The sequence below is a fragment of the Trachemys scripta genome, chromosome 1 (genome assembly GCF_013100865.1).
Source record: "Trachemys scripta elegans isolate TJP31775 chromosome 1, CAS_Tse_1.0, whole genome shotgun sequence".
NCBI classification, from domain to species: domain Eukaryota; kingdom Metazoa; phylum Chordata; order Testudines; family Emydidae; genus Trachemys; species Trachemys scripta.
In genome coordinates this window covers 94986463-95013077 of record NC_048298.1, presented here as the reverse complement: position 1 = coordinate 95013077, position 26615 = coordinate 94986463, and the positions used below count along the sequence as shown (strand labels likewise).

At 48.0% G+C, this 26615-nt stretch overlaps 2 protein-coding genes across 2 annotated transcripts in view; one reads left to right on the top strand and one right to left on the bottom strand.

Annotated features, from left to right (window-relative positions):
• The window catches only part of SYN3 (synapsin III), a 280859-nt gene that overhangs the window by 99862 nt on the left and 154382 nt on the right, over positions 1–26615 (bottom strand). The window lies entirely within an intron of this gene.
• Positions 19446–26615, top strand: part of TIMP3 (TIMP metallopeptidase inhibitor 3) — a 55990-nt gene continuing 48820 nt past the window's right edge. The window contains exon 1 of the mRNA XM_034777973.1: positions 19446–19821. Coding sequence (XP_034633864.1) covers positions 19698–19821 — 124 coding nt within the window. The 5' untranslated portion in view covers positions 19446–19697. The remainder of the gene's footprint in view (positions 19822–26615) is intronic.

Below are 26615 nucleotides of genomic sequence, written 5' to 3'. Positions count from 1 at the left end.
TTTATTTATTAAATTATTATTTGTTTATATTGCAGTAGTGTCTAGGAGCTCCAGTCCCAAACCCCATTGTGCTAGGTGCTGTACAAACACAGAACAAAAAGCCCCCAAAGTGCTTACAATCTAAGACAAGACACAACTGATGGAGACAGACAGACAGAGGAGGGAACACAAAGAAGCAATGAGACTATATTTGTCAGCGATAGGTAGTAATCTCCACATGCCAGTGTTGTCAGTGTTAGTGTAAGGATTGGGCACTAGAACCCAAGTCTGCAGAGGCCCTGACCCAATGCGGACCACCAGGATGCAACCTTGCCTTGTTCCCATTGCGAATCTCAACCTGCAAGGAGTCAGGAAATGAGTGAGCCCAGCCCATATAGGGGGAGCTGGCCTGGGCACCACACGGGTGCTGTGCTCCAGAACTACTCCCCAGCCCTTGAGAGAAACCTGATCGAGGACACATGGGTCCTCCCCACACTTCCAAGTATGGATAGAGTTACATACCATGGATGGGGCCAAGCTGACTGCCTCCCAGTGTGCCTTGATCGATTCTGGGGCTACCGGTAACTTCATAGATGCTAAAGCCACTCAAGATCTATGAATCCTCTTCTGTTTAAAGTCCATGTCAGTTCTTGTAGAAACAATAGACATGTCCCTCCTGTCCTCGGGGCCAGTGACTCAGGAAACAGTGCCCCTAGAGGCCTTAATCTTTGGCCATTGGGAAGTGCTACAGTTCAATGTGATGCATTCCCCAGATTTCCCCCTAATTATTGGCATCACCTGGCTGGAGCAGCATGACCTTTGCATCTCCTGGAGAGAAAAGAGGATCAGCTTCCCCTCTGAATACTTCTGAAAGGTCTGCCTGTGCGCAGCCAGCCCCAATCTTCTGGTTCCGGCATCCTGCAGCTGATCAGAAGCGACAGCAGGGGAACTCCAGCTGGCAGTGACTAACCAGAAGGAATCACTCTCAAGCCTGAGTCCCCATCCCCATAAAAATATTGGGATTACATGGATGTTTTTGAAAAAAAAGAATGCGGACATGCTACCTCTGCACTGAGACTATGACTGTCCTATAGATCTGCAACCTGGGACGAAGGTGCTTTATGGACAAATCTATGCGATGTCTGAGCTTGAACTGGCAGCCCTTTGTGAATACATCCAGGAAAACCTGGCCAAGGACTTTATCCAGTGCTTCACTTCTCCAACAGGGGCTCTAGTCCTTTTTGTCAAGTAAAAGGACAGAATGCTATGCCTTTGCGAGACTATCGGGCCCTAAACCTGGTAATGGTCTCAAACCGGTATCCTCTTCCCTTGATCTCAGAGTTACTAGATCATGTACAGTCTGCCAGACACTTCACCAAACTGGACCTCCGGGATACTTACAACCTAGTACGCATCAGGACAGGGGATAAATGCAAGACCACGTTTTGAACCCACTATGGGCACGTCACATATTTAGTAATGCCATTTGGGCTGCCCCATGCACCTGCTACTTTTCAACACTTTATGACTGTCATATTTAGAGACATCCTTGATCAGTATGAAGTCATCTATCTTGATGACATACTTGTGTTTTCAGACAATCTTGAGCAGCATTGTACCATGTTCATTCCATCCTAGAAAGTCTACAAAAGCCTGGCCTGTTTACAAAGTTGGAAAAATGTACCTTTGACTAGTCCTCTGCAGAATTCTTGGGTTACATCCTCTTCCCAGAGGGTGTTAAGATGGACCTCCCCAGAAGGTGGAGGCCATCTGTAGCTGGACTGTGCCCAAGTCCCACTGGGAGTTACTGTGCTTCATTGGCTTTGCAAACTTTTATTGACAATTCATTCCAGGCTTTTCAGGCAAATAGCCTCCATGCCCAACCTCCTCTGCAAGGACGCCAAGTTTGTTTGGACTCCCAAAGCTCACCATGCTTTCGAACAACTCAAGATTGCTTTCACTACTGTCCCCATTCTAACAGAACTGGATTTGGCACAGGCATTCATAGTGGAAGCTGATACCTCCAATGTAGCCATAAGGACAATACTCTCCTAGAGCCATTGCCCATAGCAAGTCTTGCACCCCTATGCCCACTATTCCAAAAAACTTACCCCTGCTGAACAGAATTATGAAATACTGGATAAGGAACTACTCGAAATTAAATTGGCCTTTGAAGAGTGGTGCCATCACCTTGAGGGAGCCTGATAGCCAGTGCAAGTCTTTTTGGACCACAAGAACCTTGAATATCTGCAGAGGGCTTGAGCCTTGAACCAAACACAGCTCAGGTGGGAGTGATTCTTCTCTCAGTTTGATGATATCAATATCATAAGCTGATGTCTTATTCTAAAGGAGGAATACTACCAAGAAGGTGAGGAGCTTAGCCAAGAACTACCCTGTCTCTTAAAACCTTGCAAGTTTCTCAGTGCCACAATACATCAAGACCTGCTTGATCTAATCCACTCTGCTTCACGGGGCTATCCATTAGTCCAGGAGATGATGGAACAGTCTGAGCAAACAAAAGCCAGAACCAAGATGCTGAAACAACGGCTCGACTCCTGGTGATTCATGTGGTGAGCCATCATGGGCTTCTGGACTGTATCATCTCAGACCGAAGCCCATAATTTGTCTCACGCTTTTGGCATGAAGCGCTCCACTAATGGATGTTTGTGCTTTTACCCCAGTCGCGTACCATCCCCAGACAGATGGGCAGACAGAGAGGGTGAACCAAGTACTACAGCTGAGGTGCTTTGTCAGCTACCTTCAAGACAACTGGTTCTCCCTCCTGTATGCTGAGTTCTCATACAACAATTCTTCTCCATGGGGCAGAGTCCCTTTTTTGCCAATTATGGTTTCCATCCTCATTTCCAGCACCCCCGGCCTAGCCCGCAGCCTGGGAATTCACCATATCTAGAAGGAGCTTAAGAACCACCTCAAAGATGTGAAAAGGGACTATAAGTAGTACACAGACCATTGATACAGGAAGGCCCAGCTCTAATGGTAGGTCAAAAGGTCTGGCTTACCCCAAAGCACCTCTGTACGAACAGATCATTCCAGAAGCTAGACCACCAGTTCCTTGGACCCTTTTGGATCTGTCAGCAAATCAACCCCATCACCTTCAAATTACAGCTCCCTCAATCTCTTAAGGTACATCCTGTTTTCCATGTATCCCTCCTGAAGCCTTACCTGGAAGACCCCTTTCCCGATTGGTCCCAACAGTTGCCCCCACCAATCCAGGTCCCAGGAATATATAGTCCATACCATCCTCGACTCTAAACAGCAAAGGGGGAGACTGTATTAAATAATTAACTGGGAGGGCTTTGATCCTGAAGAATGCTCCTGGAAACCTGCTGCCCATGTCCATGCCCCATATCTGGTAGAAAGTTTTCATCAAGACCACACAGATAAACCTGGCCTGGCCACTGTGGTGTCCCTGAAGAAGGGAGTGATGTAAGGATCTGGGGACTGAAACCAGGGTTTGCAGAACCTGGGCCAGCTGATATTCCCACGGTGCCACCAGGAGGCCATGCAGAATACAGCCAGGGAACACTGTGGAGAATAGGCACCGCAGGAAGTACTGCCCAAGAAAGCCAGAGTGACAGTACCCTGTAGCTGTCTGATTGACCAATATCTTGTTTAACCCCAGGGGTTGCCCCAGGAAGTTATCTGAGTAACTACACAAATTTTGGCCTTTTGCAACACCAGACTTTGCATGATCTCCTGATCTCAGCTGTTTGCAGCGGACGGAAGGTGCAGGGAGGGAAGGGGAGGCGCTGATCGGCAGGGCCTACCTGTGGGCAGGAGGCACTGGGGGGGTAGGGGAAGATGCTGATGGGGGGGCTGCCGGTAGGTGGTCAGCACACACTATTTTTGCCCCAGAGCACCCATGGAGTCAGCACCTATGCCTGATACTGCCTCTGATCTCTGGTTTCTGATTCCAGCCTGATTCTGACCCTGACTATTGCTTATGGGGCCTGGCTCTTGTGATTCCTCCAAATCCTGCTTGGCAACTACTGTTCCTGGGTGGGCAGACCTCAGCCCAGCTGTCAATGCTAAGCCAGACCACCTAAGCTAAGCTGGTCCCTTACAGCTAGGGGGCTCACTTTTGGGGCAGAGAAACAACATTCTTGGACAATCACAGTGGAACTGGGCTTGGGACTGTGCCAGAGTCCTTCCAAAATTCCAGTTTTCTTAGTCAGCTCGATCTTTCAGGAATTTACAGCTGTTTAAGGCAGAGTTGGAAGTCCCCATAACCAGAAGGATTTTGTTGATATTCAGATTTCTGAACTGTATGAATTCCTCTGTGAAGGTCACATATGTATCCAACCAACCAAGTCCACTATACCAAGCCCTTTGTTCCAGGGAGGATAGAATTCTAAGGATTCACATGATCACATTCATGTGTGGGTGTCATTGTGAAAGCACATGGAGGGGGGAAATGTCTCATCAATCATTCATTGGGTGGGACAGATTGAACACCCCAATCCCTGAACAGCCTGCCCCCAAACCTCGAAGATTCTCCGGAATCCATGCATATCCTAAGGGAGATGTGGGGGGCCAGAGCCATCCACACAGAGGCCCTGTACCTCTTCACTTGCTCTGATGCTCAGTGGGCCCCATCATCAGTCCATGGCCACACTGGTAGCACATCAGTGCATGAATACAAGGTAGGTTGAGTTGAGATGCCAATGAACTTTGTGCTAGAACCTGAACCCAATCTGCTGTGAAGAGATCTACTCAAGGCATCAAAGCTTTATTTTCAACTATGTTCATTTTGAGCTTTTCCCAACTTGTACTGTAAGTTCTTTGGATCAGGGACCATGTCTCTCTTATGTGTTGTACAGTGCCCAGGACAATGGGGCAGTGCCCTCTACACATTACTGCAATGCAAATAAATAATAACAGTATCTTTTTTGCATTTTGCACAGGATACCCAACAACCACCATACAGTAATGATCTTTGGCGGTTACCATCCTGGGCCAGATTTGAACTGGTGTCCCCTTGACAGTGAATGTTTAGTGAACAAATCATTCCCCATCATGTATTTTAAAAAAATGCATTCTGACTGCACCTTGGGAATTTAAGGATTTGTAATATAAATAGATTTCCCTTACTTGGAAGGAGCAAGTCATGCCTCCAGCTTCCTGATCCCACTTCATTTCTGATGTCTGGTCTCGTGATTATGGAAGTACAGAGAAGGGTTATCGCATCACCTACCAATCCCCAGAGAGTATATCCCCAAGCTCATTTGGTTCAGTGTGCATGAGAGGTAAGAAGGAAAGAGAGGGATACTAAGAACAGACCAGTCACAAACGACTAAACTTAGCCCTGAGAATAGGAATGCTGAAGTCTCTGAGGAATACCATCTAAAGAAAGAGAACAAAAGATTTTTTTGGTAAACTCCCACTCACTCTGCTCCCACTGAGGTCTCTGCGGACCTCGCCCCCTCCTAGTATATCTTAAGATACACACAGCTAGTCAAAAGGAATTTCCCTTTACGTGTCATTTTCCTCGTTTGGAACGGCAGAACAATGTGGCCTGGAATTCCTGATACTGTGGCAGATTTCTAATTGGAAACAGGAAAGACAGGACATAATTCAGAGCTCAGCCTCTATGATAACCTGTACAGTACATCCAAGCATGGCTAGCATGCATCTGACATATGGTAACAATCTCCAGCCCCCCCAAAAAGGATTTACGAGGCCTAAAAGGGTTCCTATATCATATCAGAGGCAATCTTTTGAAAGCAGGTCTGGGTGGAGCCTCAGTTATCACAGATCAAATTTTCTTGAATAATTCTTATAGATTCTCAGAGACCAGTAAATTTGGGATTGTAAACCTCTGTGTGACCAGAGTACATGGCCTTAGAATCAAAAGACATGGAGTGAAGGCAAACAGACAATTTCCTATAAAATCTAATTAAGGGAATCCACTGAGAACTATTCCTAACGTACAGCTATCGGCAAGGTTTTAAAGGCTGACCTGTTGTTTCCTGGAAGTGTCTGATGGAATAAATACTTTAATAGCACCTGCCCTCCGACCACTGCCTCTTTCCAGGCTAAGACTGAATGCAGGGGGTCCCTGTTGGAGACATTAGTTTCAGAGCCAAATCCTGCTTGCTTAGAGTAGTCCCATTGATTTATGTGGCAACAACTCATGTGAGTAAGGCAAATAATATTAGTTGGGAAGCTGCTTTGGTTCTACAGTGGTCTGTAGATGGAAGGGATGGCATTCATGTGGCAATAAGGTCTTCCTTGCATGGCTCCTCAAGCCAACCATTTGTGGTGCATCTCTTTACAGCACTATATAACTATGGTTACATTACCCCCCATTGGGCAAAGCTGTCATGGTAAGTGACATATTATGATGATTGTTTATGCTGAATTTGGTCATGAGTTGGAGACCAAGGTCAAGTGAAACAATCTCCCTTCCTCCCCCACCCTTCCTTACTTCAAGTGGAGCTGTGGTGTGTGTGCGTCAATTGGGTGAGCCTGCCACCTGCAAAGAGTGAATTCCTGAAACACAGGATGATTCTGCATTGAAACTACAGGAGGAAGAACTTCCCTAGCAATGGATTGTTCCACTTGAACTAGTCAGGGAGGGGGAATAGTGTGTAGCTATGCACTGGTCAATTGTAAGTACACTGTAGGATGGGGGGCAAAACAGGGTCATTCCATTCCAACGGTGCTTGGGGTGGGCCTGCAGTAGGTGCATGCTGTAGGGTGTTCCATTGCACCTGACAGGAAGGACAAGGAGCAGGATTTGGATGTTTTTAAAAACAAATTTTCAGTTGAAATTAAGAAAAACAAAAGATGATTTTATAAGGGTTTATATGCTGCCCTTGAGGGGCTTCTAGTTGCATTAGAAGGCTCCTTATTTGCAGCGTTGTCCTAGAACAGAGGTGGGCAAACTACGGCCCGCAGGCCATATCCGGCCCATGGGACCCTCCTGCCCAGCCCTTGAGCTCCTGGCCTGGGAGGCTAGCCCCCAGCCCCTCCCCCGCTGTTCCCTCTCCCCCGCAGCCTCAACTCGCTGCGCCACCAGCACAATGCTCTGGGCAGCAGGGCTGCAAGCTCTTGCCAGGCAGTGCAGCTGCAGAGCCGTGGCCTGACCCGGTTCTCTGTGCTGCGCGGTGGTGTGGCTGGCTCCAGCTGGGCGGCGCAGCTGCCTGTCCTGGCGCTCTGGACAGCACGGCTGTAGCGTCGCCAGCCACCGGTGCTCCAGGCAGTGCAGTAAGGGTGCAGGGAGCAGAGGGGGTTGGATAGAGGGCAGGGGAGTTTGGGGTGGTGGTCAGGGGGCAGGGGTGTGGATAGGGGTCGGGGTGGTCAGAGATCAAGGAACAGGGGGGTTGAATGGGGACAGCGGTTCCAGGGGGGCAGTCAGGAAGGGGGGGAGGTTGGATGGGGCAGCAGGGGGCAGTCAGGGGCAGGCGTTCTGGGGGAAGTCAGGGAGAAGGGGTGGTTGGATGGGGCAGGGGTCCCAGGGGGGGGGGCAGTCAGGAATGAGAGGAGGGGTTGGATGTGGTGGCAGGGGGCAGTCAGGGGTGGGAGGTCTGGGGGCAGTCAGGGGACAGGGAGGGGTGGATGGGGCAGGGATCCCAGGGGGCCATCAGGGGATGAGAGGCAGGGGGGGTTAGATAGGGGGTGGTGGCCGGGCCATGCCTGGCTGTTTGGGGAGCCACAGCCTTCCCTAACTGGCCCTCCATACAATTTCAGAAACCCGATGTGGCCCTCAGGCCAAAAAGTTTGCCTGCCCCTGTCCTAGAACCACTTGGCTTCGGTTTGTACAGATGATTTTTGTACTGTCAGAAGAGGGGGAAAGGCTGCTGGCAGGGCCAGCTCTATGCACCAGCAAAGCAAGCAGGTGCTTGGGGCAGCACATTTGCAGAGGTGGCATTTGGGCCATCCTTTTTTGTTTGTTTTGTTTGGGGGCCGGCCCTGCAGATGCTCACCCAGGTAGACGCTGTCCCGGCCCCCAAGCTGACGCCGAAGTCCAGGTGGAAGAGCCACAGCGGGTGGTCAAAGGTGGCCCCGAGACCGGGGTCCAGCATCAGCAGCAGCGCGTCGTGCACGGGGGCCGCCCTGGGGCCGCTGTGGTTCGTGCCACTGGGCCCAGGCGTGCCATCCGGCGGGCTCCGACACGTGGAGCACGGGACACTTGGGCTGGGGGCCACCCCACAGGGTGCACGGAGCCGCCTGCAAGTGCTGCAGGGCGGCTGCTCCCCAGCACCGCAGCCGGGGCTGGGTGAAGCGGCCCGAGCCGCCCAGGGGCTGCGGCAGGGCGGCCAGGAGCAGCAGAGGGGCCTTAGGGGGGACAGGTGCCCGGGGCACTGCCGTGCGGGGCCCACGTCCCACTTTCTGGGGCTCAGTTCCCCACCAGCCGCTCCCTCTGAGGCTGCCCTGCCCCGGCTCATCAGCCCCCTGCCGGGGCGGTTCCCCCAGCTCTGCCCTCCCAATTCCCGGCCGCTCCTGGAGGCAGGAGTCCTGGCTGGAGGGACCCTGGGCTGAGGCGCGGCCCGGGAGCCCCGCTGCTTACCCCGACCCTGCCAGCGCCAGACCGGCTGGAGGTGAGGGTGGAGCGGGCAGAGTCAGGGCCCCCCGGGCACTGGGAAGGAGTCGAGTAGATGCAGCCTCTGCCCCATGAGCGGGTTACTGATGACCCGCCTTGGGAGTGAGTTACCAGTGACCCAGGGCTGGGGCAGCAGGAGGGTGCAGGTGGGGTGTGAGAGCCCAGGGCTGGGGCAGCAGTGGGGTGCGGGTGGGGGGGAGGGCACTGGTGGGGAGGAAGGGTGGGAACCCAGAGCTGGGATGGCAGGGGGTGCGGGTGGGGGGGAAGGGCAGGAACCCAGAGCTGGGGCGGTAGGGGCTGTGGGTATGGGGGGAAGAGCCCAGAACTGGGGCAGCAGGGAGGTGCGGGGTGGGGGAGAGCCCAGGGCTGGGGTGGGGGGCAGCCAAAATTTTTTTGCTTGGGGCGGCAAAAAACCTAGAGCTGGCCTTGGCTGTTGGAAAGCTACTTCTCTATTGGAAGTTACAGATGTTGTTTGGACCCTTTTTTTTTTTGGTGACTTGGAGTTGTATAAAGTCTCCCCACCTTTCTCTGAGTCAGCATATGGGTTATACTATTGATTCCTCCCCAACATGACAGAAACTTTCAGGGCCTTGTTCCTAACTTTTGCCATAAAATCACAGATTAAAGCAAGGTGGCTCATAGCTCTCTCTCTCCACCCATCCCATTAAAAGTCTAGGGAGAGCCACCCCTTTTCCTGGGCTGGTGCAGCAAGAGTTCCCCCTCCTGTTTCAATCTGTGTTAACCACTACACAAAATCACAACCAGGAAGATAGGAAGAGTGGAATGTGGATGTTATCTCATATAACAGCTACAAGTCAGTGACAAAATTACCCAGGTTTGGGAAGGGGAGCACATGAGAGTCAGATTTGTGTTTTTAGTACTGTGCCAGAGTTCTGAGGCTGGGGGTTCAATGATTCAACAAGAATTGTTAGAACCTAACATGTTCTGCACTATTCTGTCTTCAGAACCTTTTTTCATTTTGATGTGCTGCTCAAATGGACCAGCTCCCAAGACTCCCACTGCAGAACAAAAAATTCTTTTCACAGAGCTGGCTCTTTTTGACCAGATCTGTAGCTCTTCCTCTTCAGCTCACTCTCCTCTTTCCTGCTTCCTCACCCTATGCTAATGTCTTCATCTTCCCCTCTCTCCCTCCTCCCGGCCAGCAAACTCCTTCTCCTCTGTGCATGGCCAACATGCAGCTGCAAGTCTTCCCATAGCCTGGCTGGAACAGCTGCAGTTGCTAAATATGAGCTTGCTGGTCATCTGTGCCTTAGGCTCTCTCTGCATAACTGGCTTCCTTCACGGCTGCGGCTCTGTCCCTGCCCTCTTGCATGTCTCTCCAAAACAGTGCTCCATAAACTGCTGTGCCCTGAGCTTGAGCTCATAGAACTGTTGGCTGCTGTGACCCTGGGGATCCAGGGACATACTAATAACTACTATTATTAATTATTATTTATATTGGGATAGCATCTAAAGACTAGTCAGGATGTGGGCCCCACAGTGCTCGGTGCTGTGCAATCACACAGAAAGACACTATCCCAGCATGGAAGAATTTATGCTTAAATTAAAATTAAAATCTAATTTCAAGGAACCACTTTGGAAGAGATTTGGTAGCATAGATGTTAAGAGTAAAACAAGGGAGCTGAACTCTGTTAATAGAGGAGGCTGTGTTTTTAGGGTCCTGATTGTAAAGTATGGACTCACAGACCTATTCCTGCAGCATCTGTTAAAGATACTTTCATTCAGTGTAAAGGAAAACAGCTTTGCCACATTTCTCTTCCATAGTTCCACCTGGAGAAACGTTGTATTTATTACAATACTCTAGTTACATATTAACTCTCTTGGCACAGTATTTATTATCACCTGCCATGAAATGGAAACCACAGGCATTTTGATAAATTAACTGTAATTTCACTGTGACTTCTTTCAATGCCTTTGCATCCTCTGCTGAAACTTCCTTCAACAATGCATAGGGAATCACAACTAATAGATATCTCTGTACCTCTGATTAAAGTAAATGAGATATGAGACTATTTTTTGCTCTTTCTTCAGCTGTAAAAGAACACCATTTTCACACATCTGTGCTAAATCTAGCACCAACCTTTTCACTTCTGACATTAAGACAGTAGGCGTGGAACTTAACATGCATACCTGGGAAAGGTTTTCCATTTTCTTTTGATGAATGTATTATTCTTAATACACGAAGAGCAAAGAAATAAACAAGTGACACAATCCTTATTCTAGGCTGTATATCTACCATTCCCTCATCTTCTGTCTCATACGGCATTCAAAGATTTATGGAGCAAAATTCCAGAACAGTGAGGAAACGGAAGTTCTGTCTTTTGCTCCAGATAAGGCCTTTTGCCTTGAAATCTTCATAAGAGCAATGCCGAAAATTCCCCAGACTCTGCTAGACAGCATAGGCCTGGCTTGATGTAAGAAACTTACCTTATTTTTTTAGAGGGTATGATTGGGAAGGCGAGTGGAAGGTTATGTTGTCATAACAAGCAGTATGTTGGAATCAGAATGGCTAGCTAAGATCAGCGGAAACATGCTGGTAATAGTAAACAAGCCTAAATGTAAGATAAGATAGAGGTCAGATTATGCACGAACAGTGCATGGACAGAGCATTCGGTACAGGGATTGGTTCCTACAAAGTAACCAAGCCAGTTCCAAAATGTATGATACGATGTGTAGTAAATACAATGTAATATGTAAATGTATATAAAGGAAGAGGTTTTCTATGTAACTTTGGATGTGTAATACGTTCTATGTACACTCCCTACGCTTGAATCTGATCGACTCAACAGGACATTAGAGGGAAAGGGCTCTGAGTTACTGCAGAGAATTCTTTCCCAGGTATCTGTCTGGAGGGTCTTGCCCATATGCTCAGGGTCTAACTGATCACCATATTTGAGGTTGAAAAGGAATTATCCCCTGGGTCAGATTGGCAGAGACCTTGGGGTTTTTTTGCCTTCCTTTGCAGCATGGGGCACAGGTCACTTGCAGGTTTAATCTAGTGTAAATGGTGGATTCTCTGTAAATTGAAGTCTTTAAACCATGATTTGATAACTTCAGTAATTCAGCCAGAGGTTAGGGGTTTATTTCAGTAGTGGGTGAGGTTCTGTAGCCTGCAAGGCACAGGAGGTCAGACTAGATGATCACTATGATCCCTTCTGACCTTAAAGTCTACTACAAGTCTATGAACTCAATGTAGCTTTGCTGAACGCAATATAAAGATACCAAAGTGACGAGACCTGGAGTTGAAGTGAGTTCTTGGGAAGCTGAGTGGAAAGAGGTCTCAGAGGGAATCCCAACAGGTGGGATTCTGGATCATTGCATGGGGAGAGTGCTCTTCTGTTGCTGAAGCTTATGGCTGGCTTTCGAATGAAAACCCAGTTTGGATTTTAAAAACAGCAACCACCACAACTGCGGTTTGCACACACCAGAACTGTCTTTAGATTTTTAAACCCCACATTTCTTTGACATCTGTTTGGTGGCCTGTGCAAAGTCAGTCAGTCAGCTCATTAGCGGACAAGTGGCCACATCATAAAGTAACACGATCACAACAGTACCCTTGTTAGCAGTATCAGCAAACCAGGTGGGCCACACAGGCTGAGACACTTTCTCACTCCTACAGGTTTCTGCAGGGCACGGAAGAGGTTCATTGGTGGGACAGTATGGGGAAGCTCATCCTGCTGCTATCCATACGGTACCTGTTCAATGGCTAAAGACAGGATGTTTGTCTCTAGTGCCTTCAGTCTGACAGCTTTCACCAGCTCCCATGTCACTTGAAATGAAACAAGCAGCACCTTCATCTGTCTACATCTCTTGATGTTCCTTCACTTTCTGCCTTTGATAATTGTAATAATTTGAACATTTAGAAATTGCCTTTCATCCCCAAGGATCCCAAAGGTCTTTACAATGGGCCAACTTCCAGGGGCTGACAGGTCCATCACTCTAGCAGAGGTGTGTGCTGGCCTGCCTGATCTTCAAGATGGTCAGGCCAGGGCAGGAGGGGAAACAAAGTGATTGCCCCCACACTGGCTTTTCCTCCTGACCCTCTCTTCCCCCTCACCCCTCATACAAGGATTGTGGAGGCCCTGGGGTCGTGCAGAGTGAGCTATGGGGAAGGGAGTGAGGGGACTCATAATGGTGGGCCATGCTCAGTTGGAGCCCTCAAAATACCAGCTAGCGGGGCGAGACAGGAGAAGACCTGTGCTACCCTTCTGCTCCATTGCTCACAGAAGGGGAGAAATCTTCAGGCCAATCAGCTGCTGTTCCCAGATGACAGTTCTGACTCAGCCCTCTCTCCCTGTTTTTCAGGCTGAGCTCCCTGACTGTCAGTCTTCCCATGCAGGGAGATTGAGTTGAGGCAGCGACTCTCCTTGGTAAACAGAGTCAGTGAAGAGAGTGCAATCCTAGAGTCTGCCAAGGGGGCTGGACCGAGTAGCTGCAGAACATCTTTGCTGCCACTGCCAAGGGGAGCGAGCCCCCTCAGGGTGCGACTAGCATGTGGTGAGCCAGACGCCTGGGCAGGCCACAGAACTGTGGCCAGGCTCTCTGCCTGCTGAACTCTAAATGCTGTATTGGGACCTAAATAAATATATCCAGCTACCACTGCAGACATCACTGAAGTTCAGCACATCTGAGATGGGAAGGTGCAATGGATGAACAGGGCACAAGTAAAGGAGGGTAATGTATTTCAGCAGGAATCCAGGGAGTGTGACTGTAATTTCGACAGGACACCCAGGCTAATACCCCTGCTTTTGTGAAAGCAAGCAATGAGCTCTTTAATGAGCACACAGGATCAGGACCTTCAGTTTACATCTCACCCAAGAGTTAGCGAGCCACAAAACCCCTCACCTACGAGATGCCCCATTCAGCTGATCCCCAGAGAGCAGCTGCTATTGCTGCTCACACTCCTTCCCTCCGCCCTCCCCCATAGTCAGGCAGTATCTCCTTCAGAATATGCCAAAAGACACTTCCAGCCTCAAGTGCAGTCATGAGTCCAAACTCAACCGGTGTGTGGCTTTAAAGCTCCCTGAAAAATGTGAAGCATTCCAGTCATTTTAATTACTGTGCATTGCATAAGCCCGAAACCAGTTCATACAAAGAAACAACAGAAAAGTGTTTTTCAGTCGTTCTCACTCTCTCCCTTGCTCAGTGCCAGGCTCCAAAGCTCTGGGAACTCCAGTTCTTTTTAGCTTTTGAAGCACTTCATCTATTTGAAATCTCTTTGTTCAGTCATTTAAAGCGATTGATGCAGCTTAGAGTTCAGGTTTTCAAATGCTTCCATTTGGAAATGGCCCCACTAGCATGAAAATACAGCAAAGAGATGTGGAAATCCTTATTTTAAACAAAAATGAAGTAAAGTCATTGCTTGCAAAAGTAAGATTCCAATAATGTTGGCTAGAAACACAAACACACATACACACACACACACAGAGCTTTGTCGCAGCACCTAATCACAACCTCCATCCCCAACTTAGAGGGCTCAATGATCCTTCAAGAGGCTGAGCCCTTTGGCTCTCATCCAGCCATGCACTTGAGCACTTGCTTAACTCTATGCATGTAAGCAGTCCCTTTGTCTTCAGTGGGACTTAAGTATGTGCCTAAATGCTTTGCTGTATCAGGGCCAGAATGATTAGCACCATGCAGGATCTAGCTCCCCTGTTTCAGCTTTATAGGCTGGTAATAAAACATTTTATTCTTTAATGTCCACCTGTGACTGAGGAAAATAACAGTCAGTCTGATTTGAGGATCCCCTAACTACTGAGAGGTTGATTTCTTATCCTAAAATCCCTTTTGTGTAATGTTGCTGGTGCCACATGGCAGCTGTGTTCCACACCAGAATGGGTGCTCCCCATACACACAATCTGTTAAGCACCTTAGGATCCCTTGGAATTAAATGTGCTATAAAAATGTTTGAGGTGATTATTATGCTATATAGTTTATCTGTAATCTGAAGCTCGGGAATGGGGTGTAGTCTCACCTGCATCTGACTTGCAGACAGGAAGGTGGCATGATTCCTTTATAACCTCAGATAATTAGATCAAATAAAATTTGTACAGAGAGAGAGAAAGAGAGAGAGAGGGAACCAAAGATGTAGTTTTTAAAGAAACCACAAAGCAACTATTTAGTGAATAAGCATAACATATAAAGTTCACTGGCATAAGAAAGCAATTAATAGAGGCATTTTTCTCAACTTTTCTTCATACAAATAAATCATAGCTAACATGCACAAACAACACTGAACAAAAGTGTCTTCCCAAAGAGCAGCTTATACAAATACAGAGGACCAGATCCTTGATAAAGAAACATATAATAACAGAATCCCTCTTGTTAATCCAGGACTGTTCATGTGGGATTTCCTGTTCCATGGCACAGTGTGAGACAGTAGGGCAAGAGACACCCTGCAATCTAACAGAATCAAAAGTGGCACCAGCCAGGAGAGAAAGGTATTTACTCTCTGCCATCGTCGGTATGAAGGCAGCCCGGTGTAAAAATGACCATCTGGAGTTTTCAATGACTGAGGGCCAGATGCTAAATTGGTGTAAATCAGCACTGCTCCATTGACTACAAGGAGTCTTATTAAAGCAAGGGAGGGAAACTTATTTTTGCCAGTAGTTAACAATTTAAAATGCGACTGGCATGACTCCATGTTTATGGACTGCGTCGACTTTCTGTGGAGAAGTTAGAATTTGTAAAAAAGATGTATAGTGCTTTAAGTTAACCTATTGTTCACGGAAGTGGCTGGGCTGACTAACTTGCAGACAGGAGGCTATTGACTGCAGTGGGGCTCTGTGCCTTCATGCCAGTTGTGGGTCTGACCCTGGGTGCTCCTTGGTTAGCTGGAGCAGTTCTGGCACTGCTTTGCACTTAATTTTGGTACTTTTAACCAGCAGTTCCCCTAGTTTCATGAAATGTCTTTTTGTACTAATTACATTAAGTTTTTGTCAGTTCAGAAGCAGTTTTCTTGCAGTACCTAGGCCCCATAAAATTTCACTTTCAGAGGTAGCCAGAAAGGAGGAGAATACCCTTTCCATTACTTTACAGTAGTAGCTTACATTTACATAGCACCCTTTGTCCTGCAGGAGGATCCCAGAGTGATTTACACCCTGTGTACCGGGGCTACTTCAACCACAGCAGCCACCTCTGGGGTGGAACACCTCAGACATTCCCTGCCTGGCATCAGTATGCAACAGGATTTGAAGAGGGGGAAGAGAAGAGTAATGTATCCAATTTAAATCATAGTGGGAACTCATGGAAGCAGAAAGTAGTTATTGTTGCTGGAATTTAACCAGGACATAAGGGTTAACCACCCTACTCTGGCAAAAAGCACCATGGATTCTTTGGTTATCACAAGTGGTCAGAACCCCCGCTTCACTCCACACTGAAACAAAACCCAACCTATATCTTGCAGCGCAGTGCCCCCTAGCACTATGTTGAGACATTAACTCAGGACTGACTCACAGGAAAGGACGCCACATACTGAGTCACCAACACCTACAGATGTTACATGGGTTATCCTTGGAATTTTCACACCAAGTATTGACCTAGCCCAGTCATGCTTAGCTTATGGGATCCTAGCACAAAGTGGATCAAGGTATTTTTGAAAATGGCCACAAAAGGCTTAAAGTTTTCTTCAAGAAGAAGAGTTCTGGTTTTTCCTCCTTTAGTTTTCCCTCCAAAAACCGTTGTGGCCCAGAGGCTAGGGCATTAGATGGGGAGTCAGATCTAGGTTGTAATCCCAGCTCTGCCCTGCTGCATGACCTTCAGCAAATCCCTTCACCTCTCTGTGCCACAATTTCCCCATAATAATACCAATAGCGAGCTCTCATACAGCTCTTCTCATCAGTATCATTACTCCAATATTACAGGTGGGGAAACTGAGGCACAGAGATGGGCAGTGACTTGCCCAAAGTCACTCAGCAGACCCATGGCAGAGCTGGAACTAGAACCTAGATCTCCTGAGCCCTTTGAGGTCTGCACCTGAAAAGCATTCTATGCGAGCTATGTATTATTGTTACTATTGCTCAGCATTCAGTACAGGGAGAAATACAGAAAAACCAATATAGCACAATAGAAAATCCACCTCTTTGACAAAGAATGCATTGGTGGCAAGCCCCAAGCATTTAGGAGCCTCTTGTAACTTCAGGAACTCCTGGCCTGATCCCCTTTTCGGAATCAGAGGGGGAAGGAACTCAGGGGTTTGTTCCTCTGCCCCTTTCAGTTTCTTCTGAGTATGTCTTTTGTCTGAGTATAATACCAACTTTTAGCATGTAACATCTTCAGAGCATTTTACAAACTTCAACTCATTAACTCTCATAACACCTTAGTGAGGTAGGGAAGCATTACTATTTCCATTTTAGAGATGAGAAAACTGACTCAGCGAGTGACCTGGTCAAAGCGACAGAGGGAGTCAATGGGATCAAAATTTGGGAGTTTGTGAGCCAAACTCTCTAATTTTCAGTATATCCTTCCTCTCTCGAATATTGTGTTGTGGTGCTGTTTGCTGATTGGTCAGTTGTATCATGATGCTGGTGATGTCAATTTCAGACCCATATTTCTAATAGTGAAAAAAGTGCAGGGCAAGATTCTGATCTTATTAATATGGGTTTACACCAGTGTACCTCAGCTGATTTCAATGGAGCTACTCCTGATTTACACCAGTAAAACTGAGATCAGAGTCTAGTCCCAGGGATTTAGCTTTTCTCATATGCACTCAACTACAGATTACAAATACCCAACTCATATTTTTGCCTGGGGTTTCTCAGGTTGCAAAGATGCATCACAAAACTATGTACAGTTAGACATTAAAGTGATCTGCTTCAGAGAACTGTCTCTCACTCTCTTGTACTTATATTTATATATGTACACTGTGTGAGCACCACACAGTTTTTAATGTATTTAACCACACAACTCCCGCATGAGGTAAAGAAGTGCTATCATCCTCATTTTACAGATGAAGACCTGAGGCACAGAGAGAGAAAGAGTATGTTTACGTTGTCAACAAACAAAAAAACCCAAAACCACAACAAAAACCCCCCAACCCTCCAACTCCCACTTCCCCCAGCTCTGAATCTCAAAGCCTGGGTCTACAGATTCAGGCTTGTGGGGCTCACACCATGGTGGCAAATATAACCATGTATATTTTCCTGCACCACAGGCTGGAGCTCGGGCTCTGAAAGCCAGAGAGGGGGGTAAGTCTCAGAGTTCCAGCCCAAGTTGGAACATCTACACAGCTATTTTTAGCACCATAGGACAAGCCCGAGTTTGTAGACCCAGACTCTGAGATTCGCTGCTGTGGCTTTTTTCTTTTTGCAGTGTAGACGTACGCTAAGTGGTCACACCGGTCACGGGTGGCACAGCTTGAACCCAGGTCTCCCAAGTCCCAAACTAGCACCACCTTAACCTCTAGCCAATCCTTCCTCTCTAATATAACCATCCATACTGTAGTGGTCTAATAGTAATACCCAAAACAAAGTCTATCCTTCCAAGGGACTAGAGTTCTTAATTTGTTTTCTATAGGCTGTACAATTAAAAACTAGGTACAGATAGGCAATCTTTTACTCAGATGTAACTGAACTGTATATTTGAAGATTTAGCCTACTGTTTAGAAACTTAGGACAGCTGGTCTCTGGCCTTTAATACTGGCATAATGTACAACTCGAAATGCTTAAATCTTATAAACCCCATGGAAAATACTCTGATATTAAGTGCAGTGGTTTGATACTTTCATTAATCACTCCTCAGTCCCTTTGCAGGATAATAAGGCTGTCTGTATTGTGCATCTGGCAATCTTCCTTCCTCAAAGTCCATCTCTACTGTAACAGTTACATGTCTGCATCTGAGAGAAATGTACAGTTCTAAACAGGGATAAGGGAAACCAAACCAAAGCAAACAGGACTTCACTATACATTGCACTAAAGCATCACTGCTAAAATATACAGCAAGATTAAGAGTTGGGAGTGCCTGGGTAGATATGACAGGTTATTTTTCCAGCTCAGTTTTAACAGTTTGCTTTATCACCCTTTGCTGCCTGGGAGTCTTGTGGGGAAGGGTTTGGATAGGACTAAAAAACACAAACATTAAATCCTGGTTTACAGCCCAAATAGGACTTGCCCTTCTTTTTTTCTTCCAACCCCATTCCATTGCACACTGAGGAAGGAAAAGAAGCACTAGTATGTTAATTTCTTGCTGTGATATATTTTCTTTAAAAAAAAAAAGCATTCATATTCTAGGACCTCCAGTTTAAAATTAGCTCCCACTCAGATGAGCTATTTTCCAGGAAAGTAATTACAGATGAAAAAAAAAATCTGCACTTTGAATTGATCTTCCCATATTGGATTCTGCCACCGAAATATGTGTTCCAGTGCGAGGCACGTTGTCAAAACGTTTATAAATGAGCACAGCTCCATCACTGAAGTAATGACGAAGCCATGGCAGTTTACAGGAGCTGGGGATCTGCTTTGCGCTGTGATCCAAGAATCATGCAACCTGTTTGCAACAGCATCTGCCTCCAGCATCAGGCGGTGGGATGGGAAAGGAGAGCAGCTGCCCTGAACAAGGAACTTTTGGTTGGGCTTTGAAACAGGTAGCAACCCTTATTAACCCCTTTCCTCCATCTGCATCTCCCTCTCTCTGCTCCAGAGGGGCCCATGCTGCAGGCAACAAGCAGCTTTGCTGTGATCCCCTCTCGCAGCCCCACCACACTCCCACAGCCATATTATTCCCTATAAGGCACTGAATCCCTCGCTCCAACCCCGCCCACCCCCCCAGCTCGTCCCTAGCCTCTCCCCTTTGCCTGGGAGATGAGGTAATGCGGGGCTCCGATTGGTCGGGGCGGGGGCGCACCCCACGAGCCCGAGAGGGCGCTATCCAGGCTATAACTGCAGCCGCCAGCCCGGGAGAGCAGCAAAGGCGCTGAGAGCTTCGAACTCCGCGTGCAGGGGGAGCCCAGGCAAAGCTGCCACACAACCGCACTGCCCAGCAGCGACTGGACTGAGAGGGGGCGGCGCAAGGAGAAGCGGCTCAAAGACCGTTTAAAAAGAAACCTAAAGAAGAACAACAGCCCCCTGCCCACCAACAAGCCAGCCCGCCCCTCCCCAGTGGAGAGCAGCTTTGGGCCAGCAGCGGCACCAGCATCATGTCTGTGTGGCTCAGCTTCCTCCTCGTGCTCCTCTGCAGCTGGAGCCTGAGCGACTTGGTGGCGGAGGCTTGTACCTGCCTCCCCATCCACCCCCAGGATGCTTTCTGCAACTCTGACATCGGTGAGTGTTCCCCTTCCTTCCCTAGCCCGCGCCTGGCTTCTCCCGGCGGCTGGCACCTCTGCCCGCGGCTAACCTCCTCCACCGCTCCAGCCGCGGGGAGGAATGAATGCGCCCCCCCCCCCCCCGGAGGGAGATGCACCTTGTGGTGCCACCGATGCATCGTCGTGTTGCTGGGGAGGGAGCGCTACGGTTTGGCGAGCGTGCGGGTTGCGAGCAACGTTTCTCGCTTGCAGCGATGTCAGAGTGCTTTGCAAGCGAGAAGTTGAAATGCCCCCCGCCCCGCCCCTCTGCATTGCACGCAGAGGAAGGTGGCACTTCTCTTCCACACTGATATTATGTTCCCTGACATCGAGAAAGTTCTCTGTGTGGGGCTGGGAAGGAGGAGGGACTCTTTTGCTAAAACTTTGAAAAGTAACCAGCATATGAAATATGGAAAACCACCCGTTTAGGCTTAACCAGACCCATTTAGGAGAAGTTGGAGGGCTAGAGAACTACTTCCAAATTACAGCTGCCCCTTGTCTTTCTCCCCCACTTCCAAAAAAACAATTAAGGCTTTAAGTATCAGAGGGGTAGCCGTGTTAGTCTGAATCTGTAAAAAGCAACAGAGGGTCCTGTGGCACCTTTAAGACTAACGGAAGTATAGGGAGTATAAGCTTTCGTGGGTAAGAACCTCACTTCTTCCCTTGCATCTGAAGAAGTGAGGTTCTTACCCACGAAAGCTTATGCTCCCAATACTTCTGTTAGTCTTAAAGGTGCCACAGGACCCTCTGTTAATTAAGGCTTTATTACAGTTTTAAGCAATCAAATTAAAATGGGGGCAGGATAAAAATTGTGAAAGATGACCTGACCCTATATAGTTTTTTGGAGTTGCCTTATGTATCTCTATTTTTAATTGATTTTTTTCCCCCCTTAAGGGAACAATGGAGAGTGGGAGTTGTTTTAAAAATTAAACTCTGCACAGCAGCTTTCCAAGATTACCACCTCTCCAAGAAAAACAAGCTTTGCAGACTTTCTAGAAATCAGTAATTGTAAAAGTGACAGGTTTCCTGCACGCAGACAAAAACAAAATTGAAGGTGTGGGCAGCCAACATTTCCTTCATGACCTGCTGCCAAGCAAATAATAATACTTAACAACAATAAAAGTCAAGACAGATTCTCACAAGCTAGGGAACTGCCCTTGGCAGCTTGGAATGATGTAATTCACACCAATTAGTGGCAACAGAACGCATGGGCTCTGTACAGTCATAACCCTTCACAAAAGTTAGGGAGGTGTGTAACAAGTTTCCCAAGAATTTTCCACAATATGCTCTGATCCTTGGAGGATTTTTTGTGTGTATGTGTTTTCTGACATAAAATAACAAGTTGAAATAGTGTGACACTGGGGACAGGAAAACTACAATATATAGGATTAAAAAAAAAAAAACTTTGAAAGCAAAACCACATTATCATTGGGACCTTCTTAATGTTCTCCTGCTCCAATCTTTGGCATCTGAGCGGTATTCATAAATGAGGGGTGGGGGGAATAACTGGGTGGCTCAAGGGAATGGGATAATGGAGACTCACTCTAGTTACCTGGTTTGCATATGGCCCAGGTTGGTATTAAATGACCAAATATGGTTGCTGTTTGATGCTGTTCCATGGCCTACTGTATAATAAATGAGTGAGTGGTCTCTGTCTAGTTCCTAGCATACAGATGTTTGCATAACAATGGGCACAAGCTTTCAGCCTAGATGTCAGTCTTTGCAGAGAAGGGAAGGGTTGAATAGACATGGTGACTGAAGTCCTACTCTTGCCCCTAGAGGTTGTCTCTGTAGCTCAGGGAGACACACAAGTGGTTTGGGGAAGCTTGCGTTGCTGATACCAGTATTGTGACTCCTCTGTAGACAGACCGAGAAAGCAGACTGCAAAGAAGTCAACTTGGCAGCTTCTATGAAAAATAAATTAAATAGAGGCAAAAATATACTAACTTGTCAGTGTAATGTTGACTTGATTCACTAACATGGAATCTCATCAGTAGCATTTTAAATTAGTTGAACCTGCTGACAAAAAAGTTTCCCTCTCGTCTTAATAACCCTCCTCTATAAAAACCTGCAGAGATGCCTAGTTATTTGTGTCTAGTTTCTATAGTGCATTTGCTTCTGAAAGCCAAGAAAAACATTACATACATGTTCAAAGGCCTGGGAAAGGTAAAATTTGCTTTAGTCCTGATAGCCTGGAAAACATTATGAAGAGTTTTATAGCTGAGGATCCTTCTAGGAAGCCATACTTTTGAAAGTTCACTTGAAGAATTTTATTGCGGGCACTTTCTTTACTTTGCACTAGCAGTAAGTGTGTCAGTTGAGAGGCGGCTGCCAAGGAGATTTTTGCCTTTTCTGAAAACAGTGGTGTTTGAGAAGCCAATGTGCTTGCATCTATTGCTGGAGCTTCCACATGTGCCTTTTATATGTTGAAACCTGTGAGAATTCAAGCATCTGCTAACTCCCTTTTAATGCTTTGACTAAGGAATTAAATACACCCTGTTAATTACACTTTCTGATAACTTACATCTTCTCTAGAAACACAAGACATTAAAAGTAGGATAAGCAGTGAAGCCCTGTGTAGCATCCCCTCCAGAATAGCCTTGTACAGATCACATTGTTTGCAAGATTTCTCTGACTGGTGGCTTTCTGACTGAGTTCAATGTCAAGGTGCTGATCTCATTTTATTCTTGAGTGACCTGTTATTCGTTATGGCTCATAATTTTTGCCTTGCCTTGGTCTGAGATATCAAGTGTGGGTATAACTGGGGTTGTGCTCTTGGGGCTTGCAAGGGGGTGCATAATACAAAGGGGGAGGAAGCAAAAGGGAAAGAGAGTTTCCCCCATATTATGAGGTTACTATGGACTGATCTTAACCAAACGTCATTTTTGTGATTGGACTGAAGAAGTGGAGCTAGGTCTATGAAGCAACAAACTCTCCCTTAAAGCAGTATCCCTGCCTGGCTGTCTTCCACTAGCATTGCCATTCTTTTCATGAGCCAAAAGAACAAGAGGTATATACAGACTTCTGGCCACTGAAGAGTTAACTGTCTCCATGGAAACTGATGGCAGTGTACTAGTGCAGTGTTTAGACAGACTAAACTACATGCCGGGTTATAAAATACGTTGTGGGGAAGAAAGGGACTTGGCAGCAAGTTTTTATCGGCTCTTGAAACTCCTGACAAAATACCAGCTCCAAAGGGAGGAATCAGTGCAGTAAGGGCTGGGAATCAAGACAGGGCTGGAAGAACAGAGCTGTTAAAACAACTCCTACAAGAATGCAAGATATTAACTAGCTAGGTGACAACCTGGCAAGTGTTTGTTACCTTCCAAAAACATGCCAGCACAGTGTGGCTTCTGAAGGCGCAGAAAGCTTCTGCTTTGGAAATGTAATTCAAGTGCCTGTTGTTGGAATTCAGTGGGTAGGTGTAGCAGTGTGCTGGTGCAAAAGCACCTAATTAGCCCCTGCCCAGTCAGCTCCAATCAGGGGAAACAGATTGGGGCTGATGGAAAAGGCCTAATGCTGGCTTGAGGATTGGCAACACCTGCTGGCCTGACAAGCCAAGGGCTATAAAGGCTGGGAGGGAGCCAAAAGGTGAGGGACAGCCAGAGAGAAGTCAGTTAGTGAGGGAGGGAACTGGAGGCTGACTCTGCCTATAAAAGAGGTTGACTAATCCTGTAAAGCTTCTAAATAGATAGACACTGGTGGTGAGATAACTGTAGGTAAATAAAGACACGGGTGTTGCACAACCCTGAAGCCTTTCTGAGCCTTATTGGGACAGCAAGCGGGCCCCTGGAAGACGGGTGGGTTGTGAACCCTGTTACACATGGGGGCTTGTCCAGGATCCTTTGCCAGAAACCCAGTTTGGTGACCTGGAAATGGAGCGTATTCTGCAGTGGCTCAGAACAACATGAGAAGGAGATGCAGAAGACACTGTAGGCCTTTCAGCAGTCCCACCAGCTGGAGAGGCAAGCTTTACTGGCATGGCAGGCTGAGCAACAACCGACTTTGCAGGACTTTATCAAGGAACAGGCAGCGGTGCAGCAGCTGCTCCTGCAAAAACTGGTGAGTCCTGCGGGGGGAGATGGCACTCTGCCCCTGGGCCTCAGCCTCTGTAAGATGGCCCTGGCAGATGACCCTGATGACTTTTTGGGTACCTTTGAGCAGGTGGCCCTGGGCGTGGCATGGGACAGGACCACCTAGGCCCTGCAGCTAGCCCCATATCTTGCAGGTGGCGTACATGGCCCTGACGGATGCCCAGGCTAGGGACTATGAGACAGTGAAGGCAGCCACCTTGGACCGCCTGGGGCTTTCATCAGAGAAATACCAGCAAAAGTTTTGGCAGCCTGATGGCAGGGTGCATGCAGCCCTGGGCCTTTGGCCAGAGATTGACTGACTGGGCGACGTGGTGGTTGAGGCACGACTCCCAAACTGTGGGGCAGATCATGGATCAGGTGATCCTCAAACAGTTTGTACAGTGTCTCCCAGATAGCATACGGGTCTGGGTGTGGTGACATCAGCCTGCCACTGTAGAAGCCGCCATCAAAAGGACAGCGGAATATGCAGAGGCAGACTTCCCCCTGAGGGAGCATCGGACCCTGTGAAATGCAGAAGGAGGCAAGAAACCCAGTGAGCAAACCACTGGGAAGCCAGTAGACAAGCGACGGGAGAAGCACAAGGGAACCCCTAAATGCCTAGGACAGCTTGTGTGCTGGCGCTGTGGACAGCTGGGGCATAAGAGCCGTGACTGCCCAGTGATGGACTGTGGGGTTGTGGAATTTTGTGGGTGGATGAAGATTGGGGTGGAAGAAGAGGCGTGGAATAGCCACCATCACTGTATGGGTGGGGCGAAAGCCCCAGAGGGGTCTAGTGGATACGGCTTCAGTCCGCTCCCTCGTACAGCGGCACTTGGTAAAGCCACATTGGCTTATCCCTGGAGAAAGGATTGCATCCATAGGGATGGGGAGTATTGTCCTGTGGCCCAGGGAAGGTCCGCCTGGAAGCGGGTGGGGGTAATAGAGGGGTTGCCCTATCCCATGGTTCTGGGGTTGGACTGGAACCCTTCCCCAAAAGGGAAAGAGGGCACGGGAAGAAGACCAACAGAGAAAGCAAGAGAGAACCCTGGAGGGAGGGGGCCAGGCCCCTACAGGGGTGGACCCTGAGAAAGGGGAGTCCCCACAACCTCAACAGAGCCAGGATAGGGACCCTACGGGAGGGACCGGGGGAGGAACAAACGTCCCAGGATGGGACCACCCAGGGGAGGGAATCCCTGTGATAGAGGCAGAGAAGCTGAAGAAAGATCAGAGGGTAGAAACCCAAAAGGGAGAGGCCCAAACTCCAAGAGGCAGAGGGCCCGAACCGGAGATACAGGGTAGCCTCAGGGCAGTTGGCTCTGATCCATCTCCCACACCAGGAAAGGAAAGCGAGCCGGGGCAACCTGCCCCAAGGTTGTGACTGGTGTGACGACCTCTGGGCGGAGGCGGACTTGTGGGGTGGCCCACCCCCTACCCAATGCACCTTTTGTGGGTGGGGCATGCCAAAACCCCACAGGGTTGAGCCCAGGGACCACCAAGCTGGGCAAGGAGGCCACCCCCGGACTAAAACCCAGGCCGAGGAAAGCGGGGCTGAGGAAGATCAGGCCTGCATTGGCTTAAGGGGGGAGGTATGTAGCAGTGTGCTGGTGCAAAAGCACCTAATTAGCCCCTGCCCAGTCAGTTCCAATCAGGGGAAACTGATGGAAAAGGCCTGAGGATTGGCAACACCTGCTGGCCTGACAAGCCAAGGGGGCGGGCTATAAAGGCTGGGAGGGAGCCAGAAGGTGAGGGGCAGTCAGAGAGAAGACAGTCAGGGAGGGAACTGGAGGCCTCTTAGCTGAAGGCTGACTCTACCTGTAAAAGAGGTTGAATAATCCTGTAAAGCTTCTAAATAGATACCCACTGGTGGTGGGATAACTGTAGGTAAATAAAGACATGGGTGTTGCACAACCCTGAAGCCTCTCTAAGCCTTATTGGGGCAGGTTGTGAACGCTGTTACAGTAGGGCTTAGGGGACTATCTTTCATTTAGTCTGCCCTGCCCTAATGGGGGATATGGCACTAGAGTTTCATTTTGAATTACCTTGGGCTCTGTTCTGTGGCAGGGTTCCAAACCCTGGAATCTTCTGCAGTCCTTTAAGCAACTTTTCAGAAACAGATGCTCAAGCAAACCCAGTGAGAGGGCAGTTTTTTTAAACAGACCGATTCTTTCAATACCAAAGCGGAGGTTGTGGTTTCGGGAGGAAGCCTAGACTCTAGACGCAGTCATACTTTTGAAAAACAGTACGGCTAACCAGGAGACCTGGCTGTCACTTGGGGCCTCTTCACTCACCCTGGACATGCCAGAGTGACAAATGGAGTCACAATAAGTGGAGGGGTGCTTGCGTCTTGTTGCTCAAATTAGGGGAGGGACAAGGCAGAATCTCTGAAGTTGATCCACAGCCAAACTGGTGCTTTAACTCTTGGGTTTTCTTTCTTTTTAACTGAATTGTGACTTCCTATATAAGAGCCAGCATGGATAGCTCTAGAGTTGACCAAGTGGCAAACTCAGTGCAAACTGTTAAGGTTTGATAAAGGAACTCGGCCTCCTTTGCTTTCCAAGAATGTGAATTTTTTATTATTATTCTTTTTGTTGCTGGGCCTTTGGAGGGAACAAAGACCACAGGCGCTTTGTCCCCTTTTGTCAAAGCTGTGACAATTCCAGCTGGATGTAGCTGGCATGAAAGGGGCTTGTTTGTACTCTTC